Raw genomic sequence first — 23,915 nt, 5'->3', positions numbered from 1 at the left:
ATAGGGAGGAAAACTTCAGTTTCAAGCTGACTTTAAAAGGATTGTCTACCCCAAAATTTCTGTCATGTTTTATTCACCCCCATGTCTGTCCAAACCTGTATGACTTTTCAGTCTATATACACAAAAAAATATATATATTGAAGAAAGTTGGGCTCCAAACAACATCAGATCCTGTTGTACGTCTGCACGATTGATAAAAAAAAAAAAATCGGAATCGTGATATGGCTCGGTGCGATTGAATTAAGGCGAGACACTACAGGTAAATAGGTTAAAATTTGTAACTAGCAGATATCACCATGAAACTTTCCCAGTTGATTACCTAGATGAGAAAAAAAATGTATTACAAGCTTTTTGTAATTTAATGTTTAAATATGCAAATTAGGCAATATCTAATTAAATATGTATTGGATAAAGCCAGGTTAAAAATTATTTTTTCATTGTGTTCACATATTAGATGGGAAAAAAATTACAGAGGGATTTATGGATATCTACTTTTGTTATCCTGTAAATCAGAATATACTGTCAATAGCCTTAAAAAAAGATTTTCGTCATGTTTTTTGGAATAAAATGTTATATAAATCAGGCTAGGAATAATATATATACAAATCCCACTAAATGTCTTCATAATATAGCTAGGTACAAGACTGGAAAGTTTGGTGTATATAGGTGCTACTGAAGTGGAGATTTCGGACTTGGAGTATGAGAGAAAAGTCATTTTGAGAAAACGGGCTTTAAAGATTTATCATCAGCCAATGAGATTGCGCATTCAGCCCTTTTACTTTCACGATTGGTTGCTGATAAAAAAGAAATGACCATATTTGGATCTGACAGGATTGTACAGGAGAGAGAGAGCTTTCCAGCAGTGCATGTGATGACAGGGAGCAGACAGCGATCGCGGAGCAGCATGTTGATTAAGAACGCCAACTTTTGTCGAATTTATGAGAAATCTACAGACGCAAACAGACAAAGTGTAATAAAATAAAGACCTAAATGTGTATTTCGGACTTTTTTTCACCACAAGTCTGAAAGAAGACATAAAAAAACTATGTTTTTGCTTGCCGTGTCTCACCTTAATATGTGTTGCGTGTTTCAGAGTGAATCATGGCACTGTGTTCATTTAGATGAGTATCTCGATTTGCATTAAATGCTGCTCCTCACAAACTAATCTCTAAGTCTGAGTCGCTTCCAACTTTGGGTCGCTTATAACGTGCATCTGGAAATGCAACATGCATCAACCATCTTCTCAAACTTGTAATGAGAAGCGCTTATAAACCGGGTGTCAAGAAAAGAAAACCTTTAAAGGCTACCTTTGGTTTTCTGTCCAAAAATAAAAAGCTTGAAAGTTTTAAAATGAAGAAATAAATTCAACCAGAAATATCACTATTGTAATTTTATAGTTAAATGATTATTATGCATTTATATACTCGTTTTTTATTTTACAGTGAAATATTACAATAGTAATATTTCTATTTAGTAATACACTAACATTGCAGCCCTACTTTCAGTGTGCAAAAATACTGAAACCATTTTCAGAATATGTTCTTTAGTGTTCCATAGAAGAAAGTTTAGAATCACATGAGAGTGAGAAAATGATGGCAGAATAACCATACTTTTAAGCAAAAGTCTTCAATTTGATCTCATTGCTGTCTAGGAGAAACAACCAGGGTTTTAAAGAGATCGAATCGCACACTCTAATAGGAGACTTTGAGGTGGGCCAGCATTATACTGCCTATCATTATCCCCCATAACCCTATTCATCCTCTAGAATAGATAAACAGCCAGACTTAACACTGCAAAAGCGCACTTACACAGAGGCCGTTTTACACACACACTTACCTACTTACATAGTAGGTAGCTAGATATTACATTATAAAAAAAATTGTTTTTAATAAATTTTAATTCAGTGTGACTACAAAAAATGCAGAGATGTATGATGTTATCTCAGCAGCCTTTCATCATGTTCTCTGGCTCTGTTTGATAGCGGGTCACACATTCTCCACCATACTCACCTCAATTGACAGCTCACTAACAGCATGTGGCCAGTCTGTTACAGTTTGCTTAGCCTGGAACTTTTTGGGCGACCCACAGGCTTCATCTCTCTCTCCCTCCGTCTCTTTCTTTCTCCTTCTCAGCTCTTGCGAGAAAAGGGGGAAATTGAGCTCTCCTCGGTCTGGATTCTGACAAGGGTGCTCTCTGTGCAGCACTGATTTCAGCAAATTGCCATGAAATTCACATTTTACAGAAGAACTCACAGTGGAGTTAGCCATGTTTTAATGTACAAATATCAACTAATATGAAATATTAATGAGGCGTCTGAAGACAGAACAACTATATAGCTGAAAAAAAAAGAGATCTGGAGAGATCCACACAAGGTGCAATTGTGCAACAACAAAAAGAGGCCAATTAATTACACATGTTTGAAATGATAAAAACATTTTTTTTTTTTTAAATGATCTTAAGTTTTTAAAGTATTATGCTGATGCAGCCATTACTCCAGTCTTCAGTTTTACATGATTCTTCAGAAATCATTATAATATCCATATTTGCTGCTCAAGAGACCTTTATTACTATTATTAATATCAGTTGTGCTGCTTAGTATTTTTATGGAAACCAGGATACATTTTTTCAGGATTCTTTGATGAATAGAAAGTTCAAAAGAACAGCATTTATTTTAAATCGACTTTTTGTAACATTTTAAATGATTTTATTGTATTAAAAGTAATACATTTCTTTAGCATTTGTCTTCTCCCTACAAACATTAATAAAATGCATAAAACAATTGTCTAGAACACAAATTGCACCATAATAAATGTTTTAAAAATAACATTTTATTACTCTCAATATATTAACCAATTTTATTATGCTAATTTATTGTTTAACATTATTTTTATTCACTTTTTGAAATAAAAATATCATAAAAATTAAAGCATTTAAAGAGAGCCAACAAACAATTAAACTTTTAAAATAGCTCAATTCAACAATTTCCATATAACGAAAATAAAGTTATTTCAAAGAATACATATTTCTTTAGAAAAGAAAAATTCACCACCCCATCTACACCATTGGCCACATTATTTTTGTCACAAAGTAATTTGGGGAATTCCATAATTGGTCAAGCATTTGGTGGTAGCGATATGACGTAAAGCAATGCTAAATAAGGTATAATCACTCCGTCCGACACATGTAAACCATATCAGATGTTCCAGTCTCTCTCCCTTCCTGTTTTTCCGATATTTGACCGACGTGTCCAAATCCTGAAAGAACATTTCAAAGATTGTTTTTGCAAATGTTCCCCTCAAGCTGAGATGCAGTGGAGTTTTAGTGGAGACATTAGAAGACATGCAGAGGTGAGAATGAGAAAACACAGCCTTTATTTGTTTTATAATTAGGTTTCCATCTGGCAGTCACATTGCAAATTTTGACCAAATCCTGGGTTTGGTTTAAATTAAATAACTGCTAATTTCTCCCTCCACTGCAAATGTCCTCCACTATTAGCGGGAGGCTGTTTCTTGGATGGCAAAAGCCACATAGATTGTATTTTAAGCATTCTACCCTGGGCATTAGTTCTATCTGTTCAAAAAGCAAATGTTATTTTATCATGATCCATAACCACAGACATATTGTGATGGTCTTTATGATCCATTTCCCTAAATTTGGTGCTGGAACTTGTATTTTACATATCATTAGTGAGCTACTGCTGCATGAAAGTCCCTCACACTGTTCACTCATGGTAATAAACAGACACTCTGAAAGGTGGAAACCAATTTGGAAGTGTGATTGTGCATGAGACATCGCTTTTAACTGGCGGCCTTTTTCTCCAGCACAGTTCTGTCAGACACTTTGTCATAGCGCAAGTAAAACAATTCTTGACTTTGACGCTGAAAGGAATCAGTCTGGCTGGCATATTGCTGCATCTCTTCATTACCTCTGACTGTGAATTGTCCAGTTGTTCTGACATATGGCATTCTAATTTACTCAATAACTTAAGACCACAATTCTCCACTTAACTACTATAATATTTCATACAGGAACTGCTCAATTTTGTTGATGAAATTTCCACAGCCACAGATGAAAAATCACTTTCTCTCTGGAATTTGACCTTGCTAGTCTGAATACGTGGCATCAGAATGAGTGTTATGAGTAGGATGGGGCAAGATGGGCCGGTTGTGCTGTCATTATTTGGCACAACCATAGCTCATTAATATTCATTTGTTCAATTTTTTAGCCGTTAGGTAATCTTAAACCATTCAGCAGCCGCATTACGTAATTGATAATTATGAGCCAAAACTTTGTACAATTCAACTATGTACTAAATTGATGTTCTGTGCAGATGTGCTTGATTTTGTATGACCTTGTAGACGTTCTAGAGATATACGTGTTACATTTGCTTGGATATAGCTTTAAATATTAATAAACTGATTGAAAAGATTAAATCTGTATAGTTAAGAGTTCATCCAAAAAATCTGTCATCATTTGAGAAGAGAGAAATAGAATTTTCTCTCTTCTGTGGATATTTTGATGAATGTTTTAACTTTTTTTGTTCATACAAATTGAAAAACAAAGGGGTCCAAAACAGCATAATAGTCACAGGTGAGGTGGTTGAGATATAGCACATGGCGAAGGAGATATAATAGGATACTTTTATTCAAAACTAAGAACAGAAAACAAACCACCACTAGTCTCCGATAACAATAAATATGTATAAGACCAGGAACAGGGAGAAACAGAGGGCTTAAATACACAGAGGGAAACGAGAAACAGCTGGGGCAAATTAACTCAATGACAGTAACCATAGTAACTAACAAGATACAGCTGAACCAAATGAACTAATGGAGGAGTGGCTAGAAACTGAACAATGAACAGGAAGTGCATGCCGGTGAGGGCCAGGGAGGATGATGGGAATTGTAGTGAGGTGGTGACTAACTGGTGACCATGACAATAATAATACCCCACCATCTAATTATAAATATAAAACGGTTAGTAAAAAGGCACTATTACCTGTTTTAAGGTTCTGAAACTAGAAAGAGAAATGTTACCCTATCCTAATTAACTGATCATTAGCAGATGCTTCTCTCTGTCTATCACTATCTCAGGGTACGTTTACACGACAACGATGCTTAAAACAGAGAAGTTTTTCCTTTGAGTTTTCCGCGTACAGACAATTGTCAATACGATCCCCATTCACACGGATCCGCGTAAACGACTAAAAATGCTGTATTTCGCTGCCAGGTCATTAGATGGCGATGTAACGAATGGACTTAATCAAAATGCTCTAGACATCATAAAACCTTCCCCCTCTCCCCTGTTGTCATCGGCGCTCAAACCAGAAAAGAAACCGTAAAAGTCCTGACAGAAAGCGATGCATAAGGATGTAGTGTAACAACGCCCAGTTCCAGGAATGCACTAATATTTTGTTGGTAGTACCAGTTTATAACAATTATTAGTTAACACTAAGTTGTCAACACTTCGGAAAAAATGATAATTCGTCGTTACACTACATCCTTATGCATCGCTTTCTGTCAGGACTTTTACGTGCTTTTCTCAACTCGGTGAAGTCATAGATATCATATATAAAGGCTAGATGTCTCGTGCGCACTGCTGGCCAATGGAGGTCGACGTCCGCACGTGGCGGCCATCTTGCCACAGTGTACTCGCTCACTACTTCAATGGTGCATGTACTTTTAAATAACCATAACTTGCTCATTTTTCTACCGATTTTCAAACGGTTTGGTTTGTTATAAACGTCAGAGATGTAGTTATGACACTGCATACATACACTGCATACATATGAAAAATTATAACATACATGTTCAAGCATTCGGAATTATAGCCACGTTAATAACGTTTGTAAGAAACCAAACCGTTTGTAAATCCGTCAAGATTTCAGCGAGATAAGAGGATTTGTGTGCGTGCTGATCATTCACCTTAATGCACAGAACACTGTCACAAGATGGCCGAACGATGATGCCGGAAGTGACTGCGCCATAAGACATCTAGTGTTTATATATGATATCTATGGGTGAAGTGACGTCGGTGTCTGGGTTAGCAGTAGCATGAGCCGTCAGCTCCTGATGTACTTACAAACTTTCCAATGCCTCGTTTTATGAGTACAGAACCTTTTTGTACTATTGTAGAAGTTTAGTACCATTCTGGGAATTATTAGTGGGGTAATTTACGAGATACAAATTTGGAGCCAATAGCGCCTGCACTGAGCCATTCGGCTGATATCTCGAAATAAGCTCTAACTTTAAAAATGTTCAACCAAGGGAAAAAAGGCTTCTGGGGGGGTGTGTGGCTCGATGTCATGGTGCAAAGGACCCTAGGTTGATTTTACTCCGAACCATCCCTTTAATGTGTCGCCCCGCCCCAATCGTCCAGACTGCACTCTGGGATTACTCGATTCAACTGAAACCCGGTTTCAAAAACGTGTACTTAGAAACCCGGTTTCAAAAGTTTGCGGTTTCAGGCACCCAAAATGCCGTTGTTTTTTTCATTGAAAATGATGTCATGTGAACAGCCCCTCAGTCTCTCACCCTCTCTCGATCACTCTTTTATTGTTTTTCAGTCTCTCGCCTTCTCTTTTAGGCTACTCCTGTTTTCCTGATTGCACTCAACTGCTAGAGAAATGATGAACGAGACATAATCTGTGGTCAGTGTTAGGTGCCTGGACAGCCTTGCTTTACTCATCAGAATTCCTTTGTGCTGTACCTTATTGTGCTGTTCCATCATGGAGAAGCTGTTAGTTAGAGGAAGGGGGTGAATGGGGCCAAGTACAATTCTCCTGATGACAGCATTCCACCTGTGTCACTAAGGAATATGAAAGAATGCTAGTATAATTAATCATGGCCTTGTTTTTCAGCTCCCTCATGGAGAGAATCACTGGAAGCAACAATATTACAGAGACCTCTGTGTTGTCTTCAGAGTGGCAGGTGGCATTTCTTATATGAGTATCTCTCAGTCTGGCTCTTAGGTGTTTACTGTCTGCTCTTAGAGAACATCAGGAACATTTTAGAAAGGATTTTAGCAACATATCTCAAACTGTGTTTGAAATGGTACATTTATGGGAATTTGTCAGTTCCAGCCTCAATTTATTTCTATTAATTGGCTGTTTAGTTGTCCTAAAAAGGGCTGTGAACATAATATATATTTCTACTATTGTCTCAGTGTTATATATATATAGTCGATGAGGTACAGTGTTGTTGGACTCCAGCATTCTTCTGCTTGCATTCTGCAGAAGATAAAAAGTCAAACAGGTTTGGAATGATATGAGGGTGAGAAAATGATGACATTTTTAATATTTGGATAAACTATTCCTGAAAATCACATAACATGTAATTAATATTCATGAGCCAAAATAGTGACACCACAACCCGCCTTATTCTAACACTCATTCTGTTCACATAGGCTACATACTTTCATTCATTCAAATTCATTCAGAAAAGTGATTTTTCATCTGTGGATGTGGAAACATTTTTAAGCAGTTCCATTAAAAAAGGAAACACTGTATAGACATTTGGCCATGGTTTTGCAAGTCAGCATGTTTAACACGCGTGGTGCATTTTAATACAGTAAGACTGTGAACCGAAGGAAAAAGGCAGTCTATTTCACTTTGTAATTGCTGTTGAGAGATTAATATGTAATATATTCATCTTTGACTTTACATGTCTGACATTCTGCATTTGATTCATGATCTTGGCTCTTTGCCAGAACAAGTGTATTGGGGTAAGGAATGAACTGTGCCTTGATTTTCCAGACAGGCAAAATGACTCAAGTGTGACAGAGATTTGGCAAAGCAAAAATGTTTTGAGAATGGCAAAAATGAATAATAATAAATAAAAAAATCATTGAAGTTATACATTACTATCTGCGGGAGGAATTCACTGAGAATGAATTGCACCTGCAGAGTCATTTATTTGCAAATGCTGTTTGCATTTAGCATACTAAAGGAATGATTACATTTACATGCATTTGTCAGCCAAATGTTTTCTAATTGAAATAAATCATTTTACAGATCCCCACACAAAACTTATAATAAAAAGAAACTTATTTGCGGCCATGATTTACAAATTTGTACCCTCATTTTACTCTTCGTCTTGGTTTTGCACTTTTAATATGCAAAGAAATATTAAAGAATTTCAAAAATGGGAGATAAAAATAAAACCAAATAAATAAAATAACAGTTTGCATATTAAAATGGTAAAAAAAAAAATACTAATAATGTAAAAGTGGATCCAAAAACTGCGTCCATTATAAGCAACAGCAAAAAACAACAGCACAAAACCATAGTGGTTAGTTAAACAGGATTTCAGGCAGTTAGTGAATAAGAATGCTGAAATTAGAATTTTTTTGAGTTACATTAATATATAAATTCTTATCTATCTATCTATCTATCTATCTATCTATCTATCTATCTATCTATCTATCTATCTATCTATCTATCTATCTATCTATCTTTTTGAAGGTACTTTGTGTGTGTAGCAGTGCTGATTTACTTCCTCCCTCTCCTGGTGATGGGCTGTGCTTACCTGGTGGTGGGTTTGACTCTGTGGGCCAGTGAGATCCCAGGAGATTCGTCTGACCGTTACCAAGAACAGCTGACTGCCAAACGCAAGGTCTTCATCACATCACCCTCTTGTTCCTCCTTTTTCCATCATCCTTTAAGCCCATGATGACACTTGCTTACACACACAGTCCAGGTCAGACACTGAACTCAGAGTTAACAGAGCAGACAGAGTTCACACGCAAGGAGAGGAGGGTCAGACATGGCCGCATGAAATAATCACTATGAAACTCATCGGTGGGGAGAAGGTCCGTCTGCTTCTTTCATCTGTATTCTGTGTGTGTATGTATGTCTGCCCCATTCACCACACTTGAAGCATGTGAAGTGAAGATAAACCGTTTTCTCTCCACGATCTACTTTACATTCTATTGCTATTGTTTTGCCTTAACATTTTCCTCTTCTTCCTTACACAAAACATCTTAAACTATTTTCTCAGCACATATTGCTGGTATACATACAGCATGATGACACAATGTGACTACCTCGGAGCGCCTGAATGTCCCTGTTTTAGGGTTGAGCCTCATAAACATCAAAGAGTCTGCGACAGTCTGCTGGTGACTGTAGTGATTTGCTACTACACACTCTGGCTTCTGGCAGCGTGTGTCATGATGGGTTTCATGCTGATTTCAGGCCCACTTCAAGCTGTAGATGGATCAGGAATCTCCAGTGTTGTAGAACAGGAGTAGTTTAAGGAATTTGACCTACCTTTCACTGACCTAGTCCGGACAGGTGCAGCTTATTGACTGCAGTTTAAATAAAATAATAAAAAATTAGCAAAAATATAATGCATTTGCTGAAAAATATGTTATTTGAAGGTGCACTCAGTAATTCTTTGTTTTTGGTGTTGTATTGGCCAGTATGGGTGACATTTTGGAAGCATGCCGAAACAGCATGGATGCAGCATCACACAAAAGAGGTTACTGATGCCATAGTAGAAATGCATGTTTCCGGAGACAGTTTAAGGTGATGAAACATCAACTTGTATGAAAATGAATGGGAAAAAACGTAACGCTGTAGTCCTGCCTTACAGTTAAAAAAGCCAGTTGCCAAACCAGCCTGTATGTGTAATTAGAGTTAAAGAAGCTAAATTTGTGTTTTAAATACCATTGTTGTCAGATTTTACTCCAGCTTTAAAAAGCGTTATTTAAATGAAACAGTTTTGGAGATGCTAACCATCATGATGCAACTCACAGCATGTGAAATAAAACTTTTAGCTTTTAGGCTACTGATATGACTGTATTCTTTTTATGCGAGTTTACCTCATTTTAAACATAGTTTTCTCTTAATGTGCAATTGTTTTTAATACATTTTTTTACTGAGTGTACCTTTAAAGCTGTAGCATGTGGTTTTAGCACCACTAGTAGCACCAATTGGAATTGCAAAAATTCTTAGGTTTCCCAAATACTTTCCTCATCATCCTCAACAAGTAGTAACACCTAACCTCATGCCGTTATTTGACCCAATGTTTCTGTCAGGTTGCCACAAATGAATAATTTTTTTGGGGGGAAATCAACCTGCATATGCCTTATTGTCACTTCACATTACAGTAAGCTTGGGAAAACATTTTATGTTTATTTTTATGTTTTGGGAAAACACAGAGAAAAATGACCATTAAAATATAATTAGTTAATTTAAGCTGTTTTTGAAATTTGGCTCTTTGAGACATGGCTTCTGCACAATGCATATTTTTAGCTCTCTATTTATTACATTTCATTTTCATTTTTAATGACATGTTTGTGTGCTGCTTGCTGGTGGTGGCTTTGGGCCATTGGACCACCTGAAAGCTAATGTCGAGAAAATTATGTCTGACAGCATTCTGCCAGTTTTCGTACAATGTGGACAGCATGCAAAACCCAGGAAATCAGCTTGAAGGACAGACACTGTATTTATAGGCATACAGTATAACCAATATTGAAATGTTCTCTTCTTGCCTCACCCTCAGGTGGTGAAGATGATGATTGTGGTGGTATGTACGTTCGCTGTTTGCTGGCTCCCCTATCATGTCTATTTCCTGATTTACCAGTTCTACCCACACCTGTTTGAGCATCCCTTCATTCAGCAGGTCTATCTGACTATAATGTGGCTGGCAATGAGCTCCACTATGTACAATCCCATTATCTACTGCTGCCTCAATGACAGGTAATTTCACCTGGAGTGAAAACACAGTAATTGACGCACACACACACACACACACAGTCACATCTAGCTCTTTCCAGAGTCGCTGTAATATTTGCTATAATATCATTATTGTTCGAAATGATCCATTTTTGTACCGTAGAATACAGCCCAATGCTGTGATGTATTATTCTGTAATGTATCCTGGTTTTACCGCCTCACTCAGATGCTGAAAATCCATTACAAAAGCCTTTGAAAGACTAAGTAATAATATCCTGAAGTCGGTTTTCACCTTTAAACTCATCATTATCACATCTGTCTATTCTTCTCCTACATTTCTGCACGCATCCTCAGGTTCCGTGCCGGATTTAAGCAAGCATTCCGCTGCTGTCCATGCGTCCCTGAGGGATCCTACGAGGGTCTAGAGCTCAAGTCCACCCGGTACCTTCAAACCCAGACCAGTTTGTACAGGGCCAGTCGAATGGAGAGCACCGTGTCCTGCGTGACGCAGCCGTGTGAAGATGGCCACAAGGTTACCTTTGGGAGCATCAGAGTGGCTGCTGGGAGGCCGGCAACTCACAGCCCCTCCAATGGCTCGTCCTCTCGCAGTATTTCCAAGACCATGTCGGAGACCTCCAGCTTTTACTCCAGTAATAACCTACAGGAATAAGAGCACAGAAACACAAGAGTCAAGCAGGAATGTCGCCATCTTTTGCGGAGATGTAATCGTTTGATAAATCCTCTTAAATTATCCCCCCAGTGTAAATCTTGAGGATTACCTTGAGTGTGTGCAGATGTGTTTTAGCTGGTTGAACACAGACAGCAAGTGTTTTTCATTTCAAATGATCCATCATCTTTCATTCTTGTCACATTCTATTCATGAGGTTTGATTATGATTAGAGGAACATTTACATTGATTTTTTTGGGTAATGCTTTCTTACCAAAGTTATGTAATTGACATATTGCATTGTGCTGACTTAAATGAGAGCCTGATTTATTGATCCTGCAATCACTGAAGACATTTTAAAAGTTTACATTAATGGATATGTGATGCAGTGGAACAATGAGTCATTATACTGTATATATTGAATATGGCCACTTATATTGGTCTCTACTATAGAAACAGGAATAAGTAAAAAAAAAAACTTTATCTTAATCACCCAAGATGGCCCACCTTGCTCAAATGATTGAAGAGATAATTTGAGACCTCACATCATATTTTCACTGCAAGCACATTCTGCCTTCAAAAACTCTAAACTGACTAAGACAAAAAAAAACCAAAAAAAAAAACAAGGGCAGATATTATATTACTGAAAATGTCACGGTAGCTTCATGGTCAGTTAGAGCAATGATCCAGCCTGTGAAATGAGCATGAACCATGTCAGTTGTCAATATAAACACCTCCACAGGCAAATTGGAAGGTGTGCCTGGAAACACAAATGTATGTTGGTGAAAGCTCTGATTTTGTGCTGCTCTGAAGAATAGATCTGGGGGAAAATGTGCAGAGAATTTGTATACTAGGTTTTTTTTTTTTTTCTGACTGTCTCTTTTTCTTTATTCTCTCACCCCGGTTGCTTACTTTAAAATAGTTTGTCTTTGTCTTTTTTTTTGTGTGTTCTTTTCCTAATTGACCCTTCACTAAGCTTGGTTACTGTTGCCACTTTGGATACTGTTGCTGTTGTAGAGAAGCAGAAAAATGAAAAATGAATTGGAAAATGAATTGGAGATGAGCAGCGTGATTATCAGTGAAATGTGCTCATAAAGTGATCAAAATTATTCAATTTTATTTTTAAGTAGGCTAAAATTAATTTTGACATCGCAAAGCATATGCATTTTTTTAAATTACGTAGTGATAAACTGCAGAGACTGCAAGTGAGAATCGAGGCAAAAGCTTCTCAGCTGAAAGCAAAAAGCAAAAAGCCTCATTTATAAAGAATGAAAACGTTAATAATATAAAAAAAACTGTAATGTCTTTATTAAACAAATTAAACAATGGACTGCACTTCCCAAAAGCATCATAAACTTAAGTAGATAGTAAAAAAACACTCTACTATATATTTCGCTCACGATGCTTTTGGGAAACGCAGCCCGATGATAGATGGACATGATTTTACTATCCCATGAGGCCACGGGAGAGGATTATACTTGCCGGAAGTAGTATGTCATCCAGGTACTTTTTGCATACTCTTTTATAAGTAGCCTACTATGAATTCGGACATACTTCTTTTGTGCACATATTGTTTTTCACCTGCTGCAGAATATCTGAGATGGATAAAAGAGATGTGAAATATCTCAGTCAGGCCAGGAGTTCGAGAAATGGAGCTAGGGATTACTGACCTGCGCCTCCAAGTTGTGTTGTGATTTTGAGTTGTCCCTTTCGAGTTGCATATAGGCTTTAGGCTTGTTCGACTTCATGCAGTGCTGCGTAGACTGATCGGTGGCTGACTTGAAGTAGTGAATGCTGGTTAGAAATGTTGTCCGACTTGAGACAGCGCCAACGTCACATCACTGTGATGCATGCCTGGCATTAAAGTACCGCGAGAGTGATTTGAAAGCAGAGCAGACGACAGAAGCCGGCACAACTTCTCAAGAGTGGCTGCACAAGCTCTGACGACAACGATCATGTGTTTCGTGTTTATTCTTACGCCTTCAGTTTCACTAATGCTCACAAATCTCTGTTTTTATAACAGTAAAAATGTTATTCATGTAGTGGCGATGTTATATTGTGTAATGTTTATCAAATTAAAAATGTAGACCTTACTTCATTGGTATTTAAATAGTATAGGTTTATGTTAAACGTTATTCTTGTACAAACAGACGCTGTATTAGCAGCACATAAAGTTTTGATTGAAAATGTCTCTGAAACCTCTGTGTATTTGACAAAAATTGCATTTATTTCACTTCAGCTGTGATGCAAACGTCAGTACGAGAAGCTGAAAGTGTCTGATTTCAAGTCTCCGTTTTCAGTTCGGCCTTGGCTGCGGGGGGCTTCCGCCATTGATTAGCAGACCATCACCTGCTGTTAGCATTCCATTGACTCCCATTCATTTTGGCGTCACTTTGACAGCGAATAACTTTACATCTGAGGCGTTTAAAGACTCCATTTGTCCATTATTTATTTTAAAAAAAACACGAAAATGTATAAAAGGCTCCATTACCTTGTATCTTACGTTATGGGCCTGTAGAAGCCGTTTTTGTAAGATTTAGGCTAACGAATGCGGCATAACCACGCGACTCTCTGTCGCACAGTAGAGAAATTACCGCATGGACAGGAGTAGAAGCTTGCGGGCAATCGGGGGGACGTGGAGGCAAAATGACAAAATAATTAATCAGAATACTTAGCAAAAGTTGCTCCTGCTCCTATCATGGACACCTCCTACTCGCGCTCTCCGTCTCTGCAAGTTTCGGAAGGGAATGATTCAGATTTCTCTTGGCACAGCTACTAGAAGACAGACAGGTTACTCACGTCACATCTACGTCGTCAAGCTCAGTTTGAGTCTGCACAGTACGCTCAGCCATCAGGAAGTGAGTGCTTCTAATTGACTTCACTTTTCTCCGTTGAATCCAATGGGGTCGCTGTGTCCATTTCTTTTACTGTCTATGGATGTAACCGATCGGCCGAGGAACTGAAAATGGTCGAACGCACCTTTTATGTCAAACACATGAACAAACAGGAAACACGACTCATTGCATTTGCTTGTCAGAGAAAGTGTTACAGCAGTTCGACCTGACGCCGATATCAATACGTTTTAGGGTAATCAGCTAACCTAACTAATTATTTTTATTGTTAAAGTATTATTAAGTTTTAATATCCAAATGTTATTTTAGAAAAATAAAAAAAACCTTCTAGATATCAATCTGCATATGTGATGGGCATCGTTTATGCTCATGTTTGGGAGCTTCTTTTAAGGCATCTTGAGTAAAACAGCTCAATATTTAATGAAGCCCATACAAAAGACCTGAGCCGGAAACGATGCAACCTGTTTTACAGAAAACGGAAGTTTGTTGTGCGGACACTTCAGTTGCTGAGGTATGATTGGTCAGTAACATATTTGTAAGGCGGGGCTTAATAGTGACATACCAATTCTTTAGTTATTCTATTGTAAAAGCATTCATGCGTACACATCTCCCTCACACTGGACAAGGCCAAAGTAAAATTAAAGCTGCAAGCAGCATTTATCGGGGTTCAAGCATTTAAGGCCTTTAAGCACATAAGCATTTAAGACATTAAGTTTTATTTGGAAAGCTTTTAACCACTGAAATAATAGATGGAAAAGACCATTTACAGCCAAAATAGGCAATTTACCATAGGAAATATATGGTTTTCAAAGCTTTTTAACAGTTATAGCGCCACCTATCGTCCGATCTTCATGAAATTTTACATGCTTGTTTAGAATGTTATGGCACATATGCTCACCAATTTTTGTGAAGTTCTGAGTTTTCGTTTAAGATTTATAGGCTTTTGAGTGCATTTTGCCATGCCCATTTTCTTTATGGCCCAATATACCCATGCGAAAAATGCTAAAGTTCAACTTTTTTTTGATAATTGTTTATCTAGAGAGTCCATAGAATTGTCCTAGACTTGTTTGGTTCCGATCGGGTGAAAAACCTAGGACTAGTTCGCAAAAGTAGGTTTTTAACATAATTACGAATATTTAATGAACGGTTTGATAGACAGCAATGGTTCTTGAGGCAAAGTTGTTCAGCATGAGCAGATCAATCAAATGATATGCATTTTGTGACAATAAGTATAACACCACGTGATTACAGAGCCATTAAACTCGTTAGCGCCAACTAGTGGCCGATTTCTTTCAAAATTCTTACAGACCTCTAGGGCCATGAGTCAAATATGCCCATCGAGTTTCGTTCCGATTGGCGTCCGTTAACCTTGCCTAATAGGTGCTCAAACTTCATTGGGCGATGGCGGCCATGTTTTTCGAGATACACCAATGTCCTCATAGATATACATGGCACCTTGGACCAAGACACTGCATACCAATTTTCAAGTCAATCGGACTAACGGTCAGGTGGTTATAGCCTGTTTTATGTTTTTGTCATGTTATAGCGCCACCATGTGGCCAATCGCCGCGGTTTTTTTACTGTGACCTCAGATTGACCTCTTACACATGTCTACCGAGTTTGGTGAAGATACCTCATTTACTTCTGGAGTTATAGCCATTTAAGTAAAATAGGCTCCGCCTTCTTCGAACGTTTTGGCGCCCCTTAGCAACCGTGAATCGAAATTTCAACTTTTTTTCGATAATTATTGATATTCAGACTCCAGAGAACATTTCTGCACTGGTTTGGTTCCGATCGGGCAAAAAACCTAGGACTAGTTCGCAAAAGTAGGTTTTGGACAAAATCCAAAATGGTGGAAAAATTTGCATACCGGAAATGAAATCCTTGAGGCCAGTTTTGTTCGGCTTGACCCAAGGATTCCAATGATATAAGACACTTGAGTCTGTGACAAACGGTTAATGAGATTTAAGCAAAAATGTGCAATTTTTTTGTTTTTTGCGCTGTAGCGCCACCATCTGGCCGATTGGGACGAGTCCGGGTATCTGAGTAGCGAGCAAGACTACTACCATCTGACCGAGTTTCAGGTCTCTAGGCCTTACGGTTTGGGCTGCACGATGCGTTTTAGGGAAGAATAATAATAATAATTAAAGCTGCAAGCAGCATTTATCGGGGTTCAAGCAGTTAAGGCCTTTAAGCACAAAAGCATCAAAAGTGATTAAGTTTTATTTACCAAGCATGTAACTACTGACATAATAGATGGAAAAGACCATTTACAGGAAATACCATAGGAAATATATGGTTTTAAAGCTTTTTAGCAGTTATAGCACCACCTATGGTCCGATCTCCATAAAAATTGGCATGCTTGTTAATGATGTTATGTCACATATGCTCACCAATTTTTGTGAAGTTCTGAGTTTTCATTTAGGATTTATAGGCTTTTTAGTGTTTTTTTGCCACGCCCCTTTTCTAAATGACCCTATTACAGCCATCTACATGCAAAAGTTCAACTTTTTTTTGATAATTATTGATCTAGAGTGTCCAGAGAATTGTCCTAGACTGGTCTGGTTTCGATCGGGCGAAAAACCTAGGACAAGTTTGCAAAAGTAGGTTTTTAACATAATTACGAATATTTAATAAACGGTTTAATTGACAGCATTAGTTCTTGAGGCAAAGTTGTTCACCATGAGCAGATCTACCAGTTGATATGCATTTTGTGACGATAAGTGTAACACCACGTGATTACAGAGCCATAAAACTCGTTAGCGCCAACTAGTGGCCGATTTCTTTCAAAACTCTTACAGACCTCTAGGGCCATGAGTCGAACATGCCCATCGAGTTTCGTTCCGATCGGCCTCCGTTAACCTTGTCTAATAGGTGCTCAAATTTCATTGGTCGATGGCGGCCATGTTTTTCGAGATACGCCAATGTCCTCATAGACATACATGGCACCTTGGACCAAGACACTGCATACCAATTTTCAAGTCAATCGGACTAACGGTCACATGGTCATAGCCGTTTTCATGTTTTTTTCATGTTATAGCGCCACCTAGTGATCAATCGTCGCGATTTTTTTACTGTGACCCCAGATTGAACTCATACACATGTGCACCAAGTTTGGTGAAGATATCTAATTTCATTCTCGAGTTATAGCCATTTTAGTAAAATAGGCTCCTCCCACAACATTAATTTATCACCCCCTGGCGATCAGGAATCGAAATTTCGACTTTTTTTCGATAATTATTGATATTCAGACTCCAGAGAACATTTCTGCACTGTTTTGGATCCAATTGGACAAAAAACCTAGGACTAGTTTGCAAAAGTAGGTTTTTAACTAATTTCAAAATGGCGGACAATTTGCATACAGGAAATGAAATCGGAGATATACGTTTTGACCTTCAGGTTTCCATCGTTCCAGTGATATAAGACACTTGAGTCTACGTCATACGGTCTAGGAGTTATGAGCAGTTTCGCGCTTTTGGTTGCTATAGCGCCACCTATGGGCCAATTGGGCTCATATTCTCTGAACCTCTCCTCGATTTTTGTACTACCATCTGGCAAAGTTTCAAAGCTCCAGCTCTTACGGTTTGGGCTGCACGATGAGTTTTACGGCAGAAGAAAAATAATAATAATAATAATAATAATAATAATAATAATAATAATAAAAATCAGTACAATTACAATAGGGTTTCAGCACTTCGTGCTTGAACCCCTAATTAAAGCTGCAAGCAGCATTTAGCGGGGTTCAAGCATTTAGGGTCTTTAAGCACATAAGGCAGTTTAGTGAGTTGTCTAAGTTTTTGTTTAGGATTTACAGGCTTTTGAGTGTTTTTTGCCATACCCATTTTCTAAATGATCCTGTTATGGCTACCCAATGGGTAAAGTTAAAGTTTTTTATATAATTAATAATCTAGAGCTTCCAGAGAATTGTACTGCACTGGTATATTTCCGATCGGGCGAAAAACCTAGGACTAGTTCGCAAAAGTAGGTTTTTAACATAATCGCAAGTATTTAATGAACAAATTGATTGACAGCAGTAGTTCTTGAGGCAAAGTTGTTCAGTATGAGGAGATCTATCAAATGATATGCATCACGTGATTACATAGCCGTAAAACCTGTTAGCGTCAACTAGTGGCTGATTTTTCAAAATTCTTACAGACCTCTAGGGCCACGAGTCGAACATGCCCACCTAGTTTCGTTCTGATCGGCCTCCGTTAAGAGCAAACTAACAGCTTTGAATTAAAATGGTGAGTTTATCCTGTTGTAAACATCAACCATGCCTGTTGACAGTTTTGTGGGAAGGGAATGAAAAGTTCTCAAATCCACAGCACAGCCTCAGACATAACATTTATATCCATGATCTGCCATTTTCACTATTGTCCTTGCTTGCTTCTTCACAATACCTGCAGATCTTCTGATGATTCGGCTGTGCAGGTCCACATTAACACTGCCTGGCCTAGAACATGGACTGGAAAATGCAAATTTGGGGGGTATAAATATTAATGATCCTGACTCCAACGTCACAGTCGGTGTTATGGTGGGATTCACTCATTTTTCAGCGGTCTTTTGCAAACAGGAGATTTACACATGACGGAGGAAACAATGGTGTTTGAGGCTCACGGTATGTCAGTTCCATGTCCAGAACTCTTATCATTCAACTATGCCAAGATAAATACAGTTTTCAATTGTATGGCACCTTTAAAATAGATGATTAGTAATATAATGCTTACTTGGAGTCTGAAATGGCTTTAACAAAAGAAGAAAAATATTCTTAGATTTCTGTTCATTCTAATCATGTACAAATAAAGTAGCACAATAAGATTACATTTATTTGAATGCATTAGTGAGTGTGTGATTGTGCTGTGTGTGCAGCGTGTCAATACTAAAAGTGAAGGTGTAGTTGATATCTTTGGTGATAATATCTGTAGTAATCATAAAAAAACAATTAAGAAATAAAGAATTAAAATTACAAATAATATTCTATTAAGATATGAGTTACAATAACATGATTTGCAATAGTAATAATATCAATAATATATGCACAATACACACAGATTAGACTATCAGGTCTGTGTTTTACAAAAACATTAGTATTGCAGCCAATGTGAGTCTGTGGGATTTATAAACAGACAAAATATGATTTGAAATGTTATTTTAATGATTTTATTAAGTTTAAACAATATTTCAAATGGAAAAAAAATGAAAAATAATATTTTAGTGAGCAGAATGAACCAATGAGTGTTCTTCTTCTGGTGGTTAAAATGTAAATGAAAACAATAATACTTAAACAATAATACTTAATACACTAACCATGCTTGAACACACACATGCACACACATTTTGTTGTAGATGTAGATATTTAAAATAAAAGATAGGTAACAAAATGATAATTGCAAATCTCCTCTGTATAACACCATTTTCAGATTTCAAATTAATCACTGAGAGGCAGAATTGTTCAAACTGAGAGCTCAGTAAAAATGAAGTGATAAACTTTGACAAAACATGACTGTGTTATAATAGGTGATTTTCATGCAAGTAATTTTATATAGTCCAAAAACTAACGCAAAAGCACAGATGAAAATATTTTATTAAGTAGAATGTCCTGCAGAGGGCAGTAGAAGACCACTAATTGACTCACTTTCATTTGAAATACTTTTTTTATCCACCAGTAAAACAAAGCAGTTTCTCCATGTTCTTTCCATTAAGCATGCTTACACACACAGACACACACACAAACACAAACACATCCACACACACACACACACACAAAGACAAATATGTTTTCAATGTTTTTAGGATGTGATATTGTGAAAATATCTTCATCTCCTCATCTTGAACAACTTTGCCTCAAGAATCACTAATGTCAATCAAACCGTTCATAATCATAATAAAAAATAAAATGTATAAAAAATATCATAATAAAAAAAAAAACATCATAATAAAAAAGATTGCTTCTTAAAGCATTTGTTTATTTCCCAATACTGAAGCGAATTAAAAGATCATGCGTAATCCTGCTGCTCCCTCTAGTGGACAACAGTGGTATTATAGCTTACATTTTACAGTTGAAGTGTTTGAATGAATGAATGGGAATTTGTTTTTATACTTATATCTCAGGAACCAAAAGGCGAAAAATTCTGAAACTCAGAGCATAGATAGTGCTTGAGGAGCCCTGTTGAATGAGACCATCAAGGTGTTTTTGGGCGATTGGGGCTGGGAGTTATGACTGTTATAAGGCATATCTGTTCGGGCTATTATCTCTGGAATGCCCAGGGCAAATAACACCACATTTGAATCGAAGCTAGCCAAGGACGCGCCCTTTCCAACGAGCTCTCACACAATGTTCGGGGTGGTCTGGGTCGGGAGGAATGGCCGTTCAAAATCGGGGGTCCCGCGGATTCGCGACGCGCGGGGGGCGCGCTCCCGAGGCCCGCGACGACACGTTTCGATCAAGAGCCCGGAGAGGTCCTCACCATCAAAATTTGAGCGCGCAACGACTTTCCGTTTTCGAGTTATGAATGAATTTGTATTCGGGGGCGTGGCTTAAATGCCGTTACTTTCGTTTCATTTCATTCATTTACTTTCGTCCATTTCCATATCTCAGTGTAACACAATTGTCAATAGTAATACTCAATAGATGAGTTTTGACAAAATGTGATTGTAAATGTTAAAATAATGATTTTATAAAGTCTAAATATGAATTTTATAACAATATTAGGGAGTAGTATGATGAAATGACAGCAGGGGGCAGTAAAATACCACTTATTGGCTTAATATGTCATTATATTCATATAAAATCACCTTTTGAAGAAGTTAAACTTTTTTTCTGATAATTATTGATCTAGAGAGTTCAGAGAATTGTGCTGCACTGGTTTTGAACATTATGATATGAACATTATATGATGATAGAAGACACCATTTACAGCAAATACAGGCAATTTACCATAGGAAATATATGGTTTTAAAGCGTTTTAACAGTTATAGCGCCAACTATGGTCCGATCTTCATAAAATTTTTCATGCTTCTTTAGCAGGTTATGACACATATGCTCATCAATTTTTGTGAAGTTCTGAGTTTTCATTTAGGATTTATAGGCTTTTGAGTGCATTTTACCACGCCCATTTTCTAAATGACCCTGTTATAGCCATGCGAAAAATGCAAAAGTTAAACTTTTTTTTGATAATTATTGACCTAGAGAGTCCATAGAATTGTCCTAGACTGGTTTGGTTCCGATCGGGCGAAAAACCAGGGACTAGTTCGCAAAAGTACGTTTTTAACATAATTACGAATATTTAATGAACGGTTTGATTGACAGCAATGGTTCTTGAGGCAAAGTTGTTCAACAAGAGGAGATCTATCAAATGGTATGCATTTTGTGACAATAAGTGTAACACCACGTGATTACAGAGCCATAAAACTCGTTAGCGCCAACTAGTGGCCGATTTCTTTTAAAATTCTTACAGACCTCTAGGGCCATGAGTAGAACATGCCCACCGAGTTTCGTTCCGATCGGCCTCCGTTAACCTTGTCTAATAGGTGCTCAAACTTCATTGGCCGATGGCGGCCATGTTTTTTTAGATACGCCAATGTCCTCATACACATACATGACACCTTGGACCAAGACACTGCATACCAATTTTCAAGTCAATCGGACTAACGGTCAGGTGGTTAAAGCCTGTTTTATGTTTTTTATATATTATAGCGCCACCATGTGGCCAATCGCCGCGATTTTTTTACTGTTACCTCATATTGAGCTCATACATATGTTTACCGAGTTTGGTGAAGATACCTCATTTACTTCTGGAGTTATAGCCATTTTAGTAAAATAGGCCCCTCCCATAACATACGTTTTGGCGCCCCTTAGCGACCGTGAATCGAAATTTCGACTTTTTTTCGATAATTATTGATCTTCAGTTTCTAGAGAACATTTCTGCACTGGTTTGGTTCCGATCGGGCGAAAAACCAGGGACTAGTTCGCAAAAGTAGGTTTTTGACAAAATTCAAAATGGCGGAAAATCTATCATGGCGGAAATGAAATCGGAGATATACGTTTTGTTCGTCAGGCGTCCAGCTTTCCAATGATATAAGACACTTGAGTCTACGACATACGTTCTAGGAGTTCTGAGCAGTTTCGCGCTTTTGGTCGCTATAGCGCCACCTATGGGCCAATCGAGGTCATACTTTGATACGTTCTCCCCAAATTGAGGACTACCATTTGGCCAACTTTCAAGGTTCCAGCTCTTACGGTTTGGTCTGCACGATGCGTTTTAGGGGAAAATAATAATAATAATAAAAATCCTTACAATAACAATAGGGTTTCAGCACTTCGTGCTTGAACCCCTAATTAAAGCTGCAAGCAGCATTTATCGGGGTTCAAGCAGTTAAGGCCTTTAAGGACTTTAAGCACAAAAGCATCAAAAGTTGTTAAGTTTTACACCACGTGATTACAGAGCCATAAAACTCATTAGCGCCAACTAGTGGCCGATTTCTTTCAAAACTCTTACAGACCTCTAGGGCCATGAGTCGAACATGCCCATCGAGTTTCGTTCCGATCGGCCTCCGTTAACCTTGTCTAATAGGTGCTCAAATTTCATTGGTCGATGGCGGCCATGTTTTTCGAGATACGCCAACGTCCTCATAGACATACATGGCACCTTGGACCAAGACACTGCATACCAATTTTCAAGTCAATTGGACTAACGGTCAGGTGGTTATAGCCTGTTTTATGTTTGGAACATGTTTTGTTCCTCGCGGAGTACCTCTGGAATGCTTCTGCGGAGGTTTATTGTTTTATCCGCAGCAATAAAGTTTGTCGGCGTCTAAATGGATCGCGCTCTGGATCACTAACAGGAATTATTCTCGTCATGTATACACTTAACTTGATGAAAAGCGGGATTGACGCACTGCAAGCAGAGAGATGATTTCTGGCTGCCTCCGCAAAAATTGTCTTCGGCGGACAGCCCGCTGTCTTTGGAACGATTTTAGTACTTTTGCGGCAGACAAACACATGTGTTTCTCTTTCTGGATCTTTTCTTTGAAAACAAAACCAAAGGTAAAAAAAAAAAAAAGAACAAATGTGAAGCGAGCAATTCTATCCATTTTGACGCCTTTTCATTCATTACCAAGCAACACGATTACGCACCAGCTGCAACTTGATGACACAAGCATACTGCGGTTCGGATACAAATAATATGTGAACAAGTCCATCGGGGGCAGGGGGGGAGCAATCGAACTCGGGTTAGGAACAGGCAATCGAACCAAGTGTGAAAGCGCCCTTAGTCTAGTTTTAGTCAATGAAAATTGTATTTTAGTCTCTTTTTAGAAATGCAATTCTATTTAACCCAGTCAATATAGTGTATCACTATGGAAAAATAGCGAAAATAGTGAACAGAAAAGTAACACTCGTCTCATTCGTGGAGGTTGAAAAACAAGTTCTTTCTGACATCCAAGATTTACTGTATTAATTTAAATGCAAAAGAAAAGGCATGAGAGTCGGTTGTTTTTGTCAATTTTAAGTTTTAATTTAAAATATTTGTCATTTTAATATAACTATATGGCTAAATATTTTACCACTTGCTAATAAATCTAGATAGAAGTAGTGCATTGAATACATTGTTTAAATTGTGCTTAAAAGTGAATTACGACCATTAAAGAGTATGTGTGTACAAAGAGAATCGTAATGCTGACAAAACTTTTTTTAAATAAAAGTATTTGATAACTTCTGGAT

General features: G+C 37.7%; 1 protein-coding gene across 4 annotated transcripts in view; it reads left to right on the top strand.

The window, feature by feature from the left end:
- tacr1a (tachykinin receptor 1a) overlaps positions 1-23,915 on the top strand; it is a gene marked incomplete at its 3' end in the record, with an annotated part of 305,040 nt that overhangs the window by 14,291 nt on the left and 266,834 nt on the right. The window contains exons 3-5 of one of the 4 annotated variants that reach the window (XR_014627890.1): positions 8,462-8,612; positions 10,503-10,699; positions 11,030-11,807. Coding sequence is in view for 3 of the 4 variants with exons in the window: in XM_084413153.1 (XP_084269279.1) it covers positions 8,462-8,612; positions 10,503-10,699; positions 11,030-11,345 (664 nt within the window). Of the gene's footprint in view, positions 1-8,461; positions 8,613-10,502; positions 10,704-11,029; positions 13,534-23,915 lie in introns of those variants that run through there. The other 3 variants (XM_084413153.1, XM_084413154.1, XM_084413155.1) reach the window with 3 other exon arrangements.

This window comes from Rutilus rutilus (genome assembly GCF_951802725.1).
Source record: "Rutilus rutilus genome assembly, chromosome: 7".
In the NCBI taxonomy this organism is placed as follows: Eukaryota; Metazoa; Chordata; class Actinopteri; order Cypriniformes; family Leuciscidae; genus Rutilus; species Rutilus rutilus.
The sequence above is the reverse complement of the archived record's forward strand: the minus strand, read 5'-3'. Positions and strand labels throughout refer to the sequence as shown.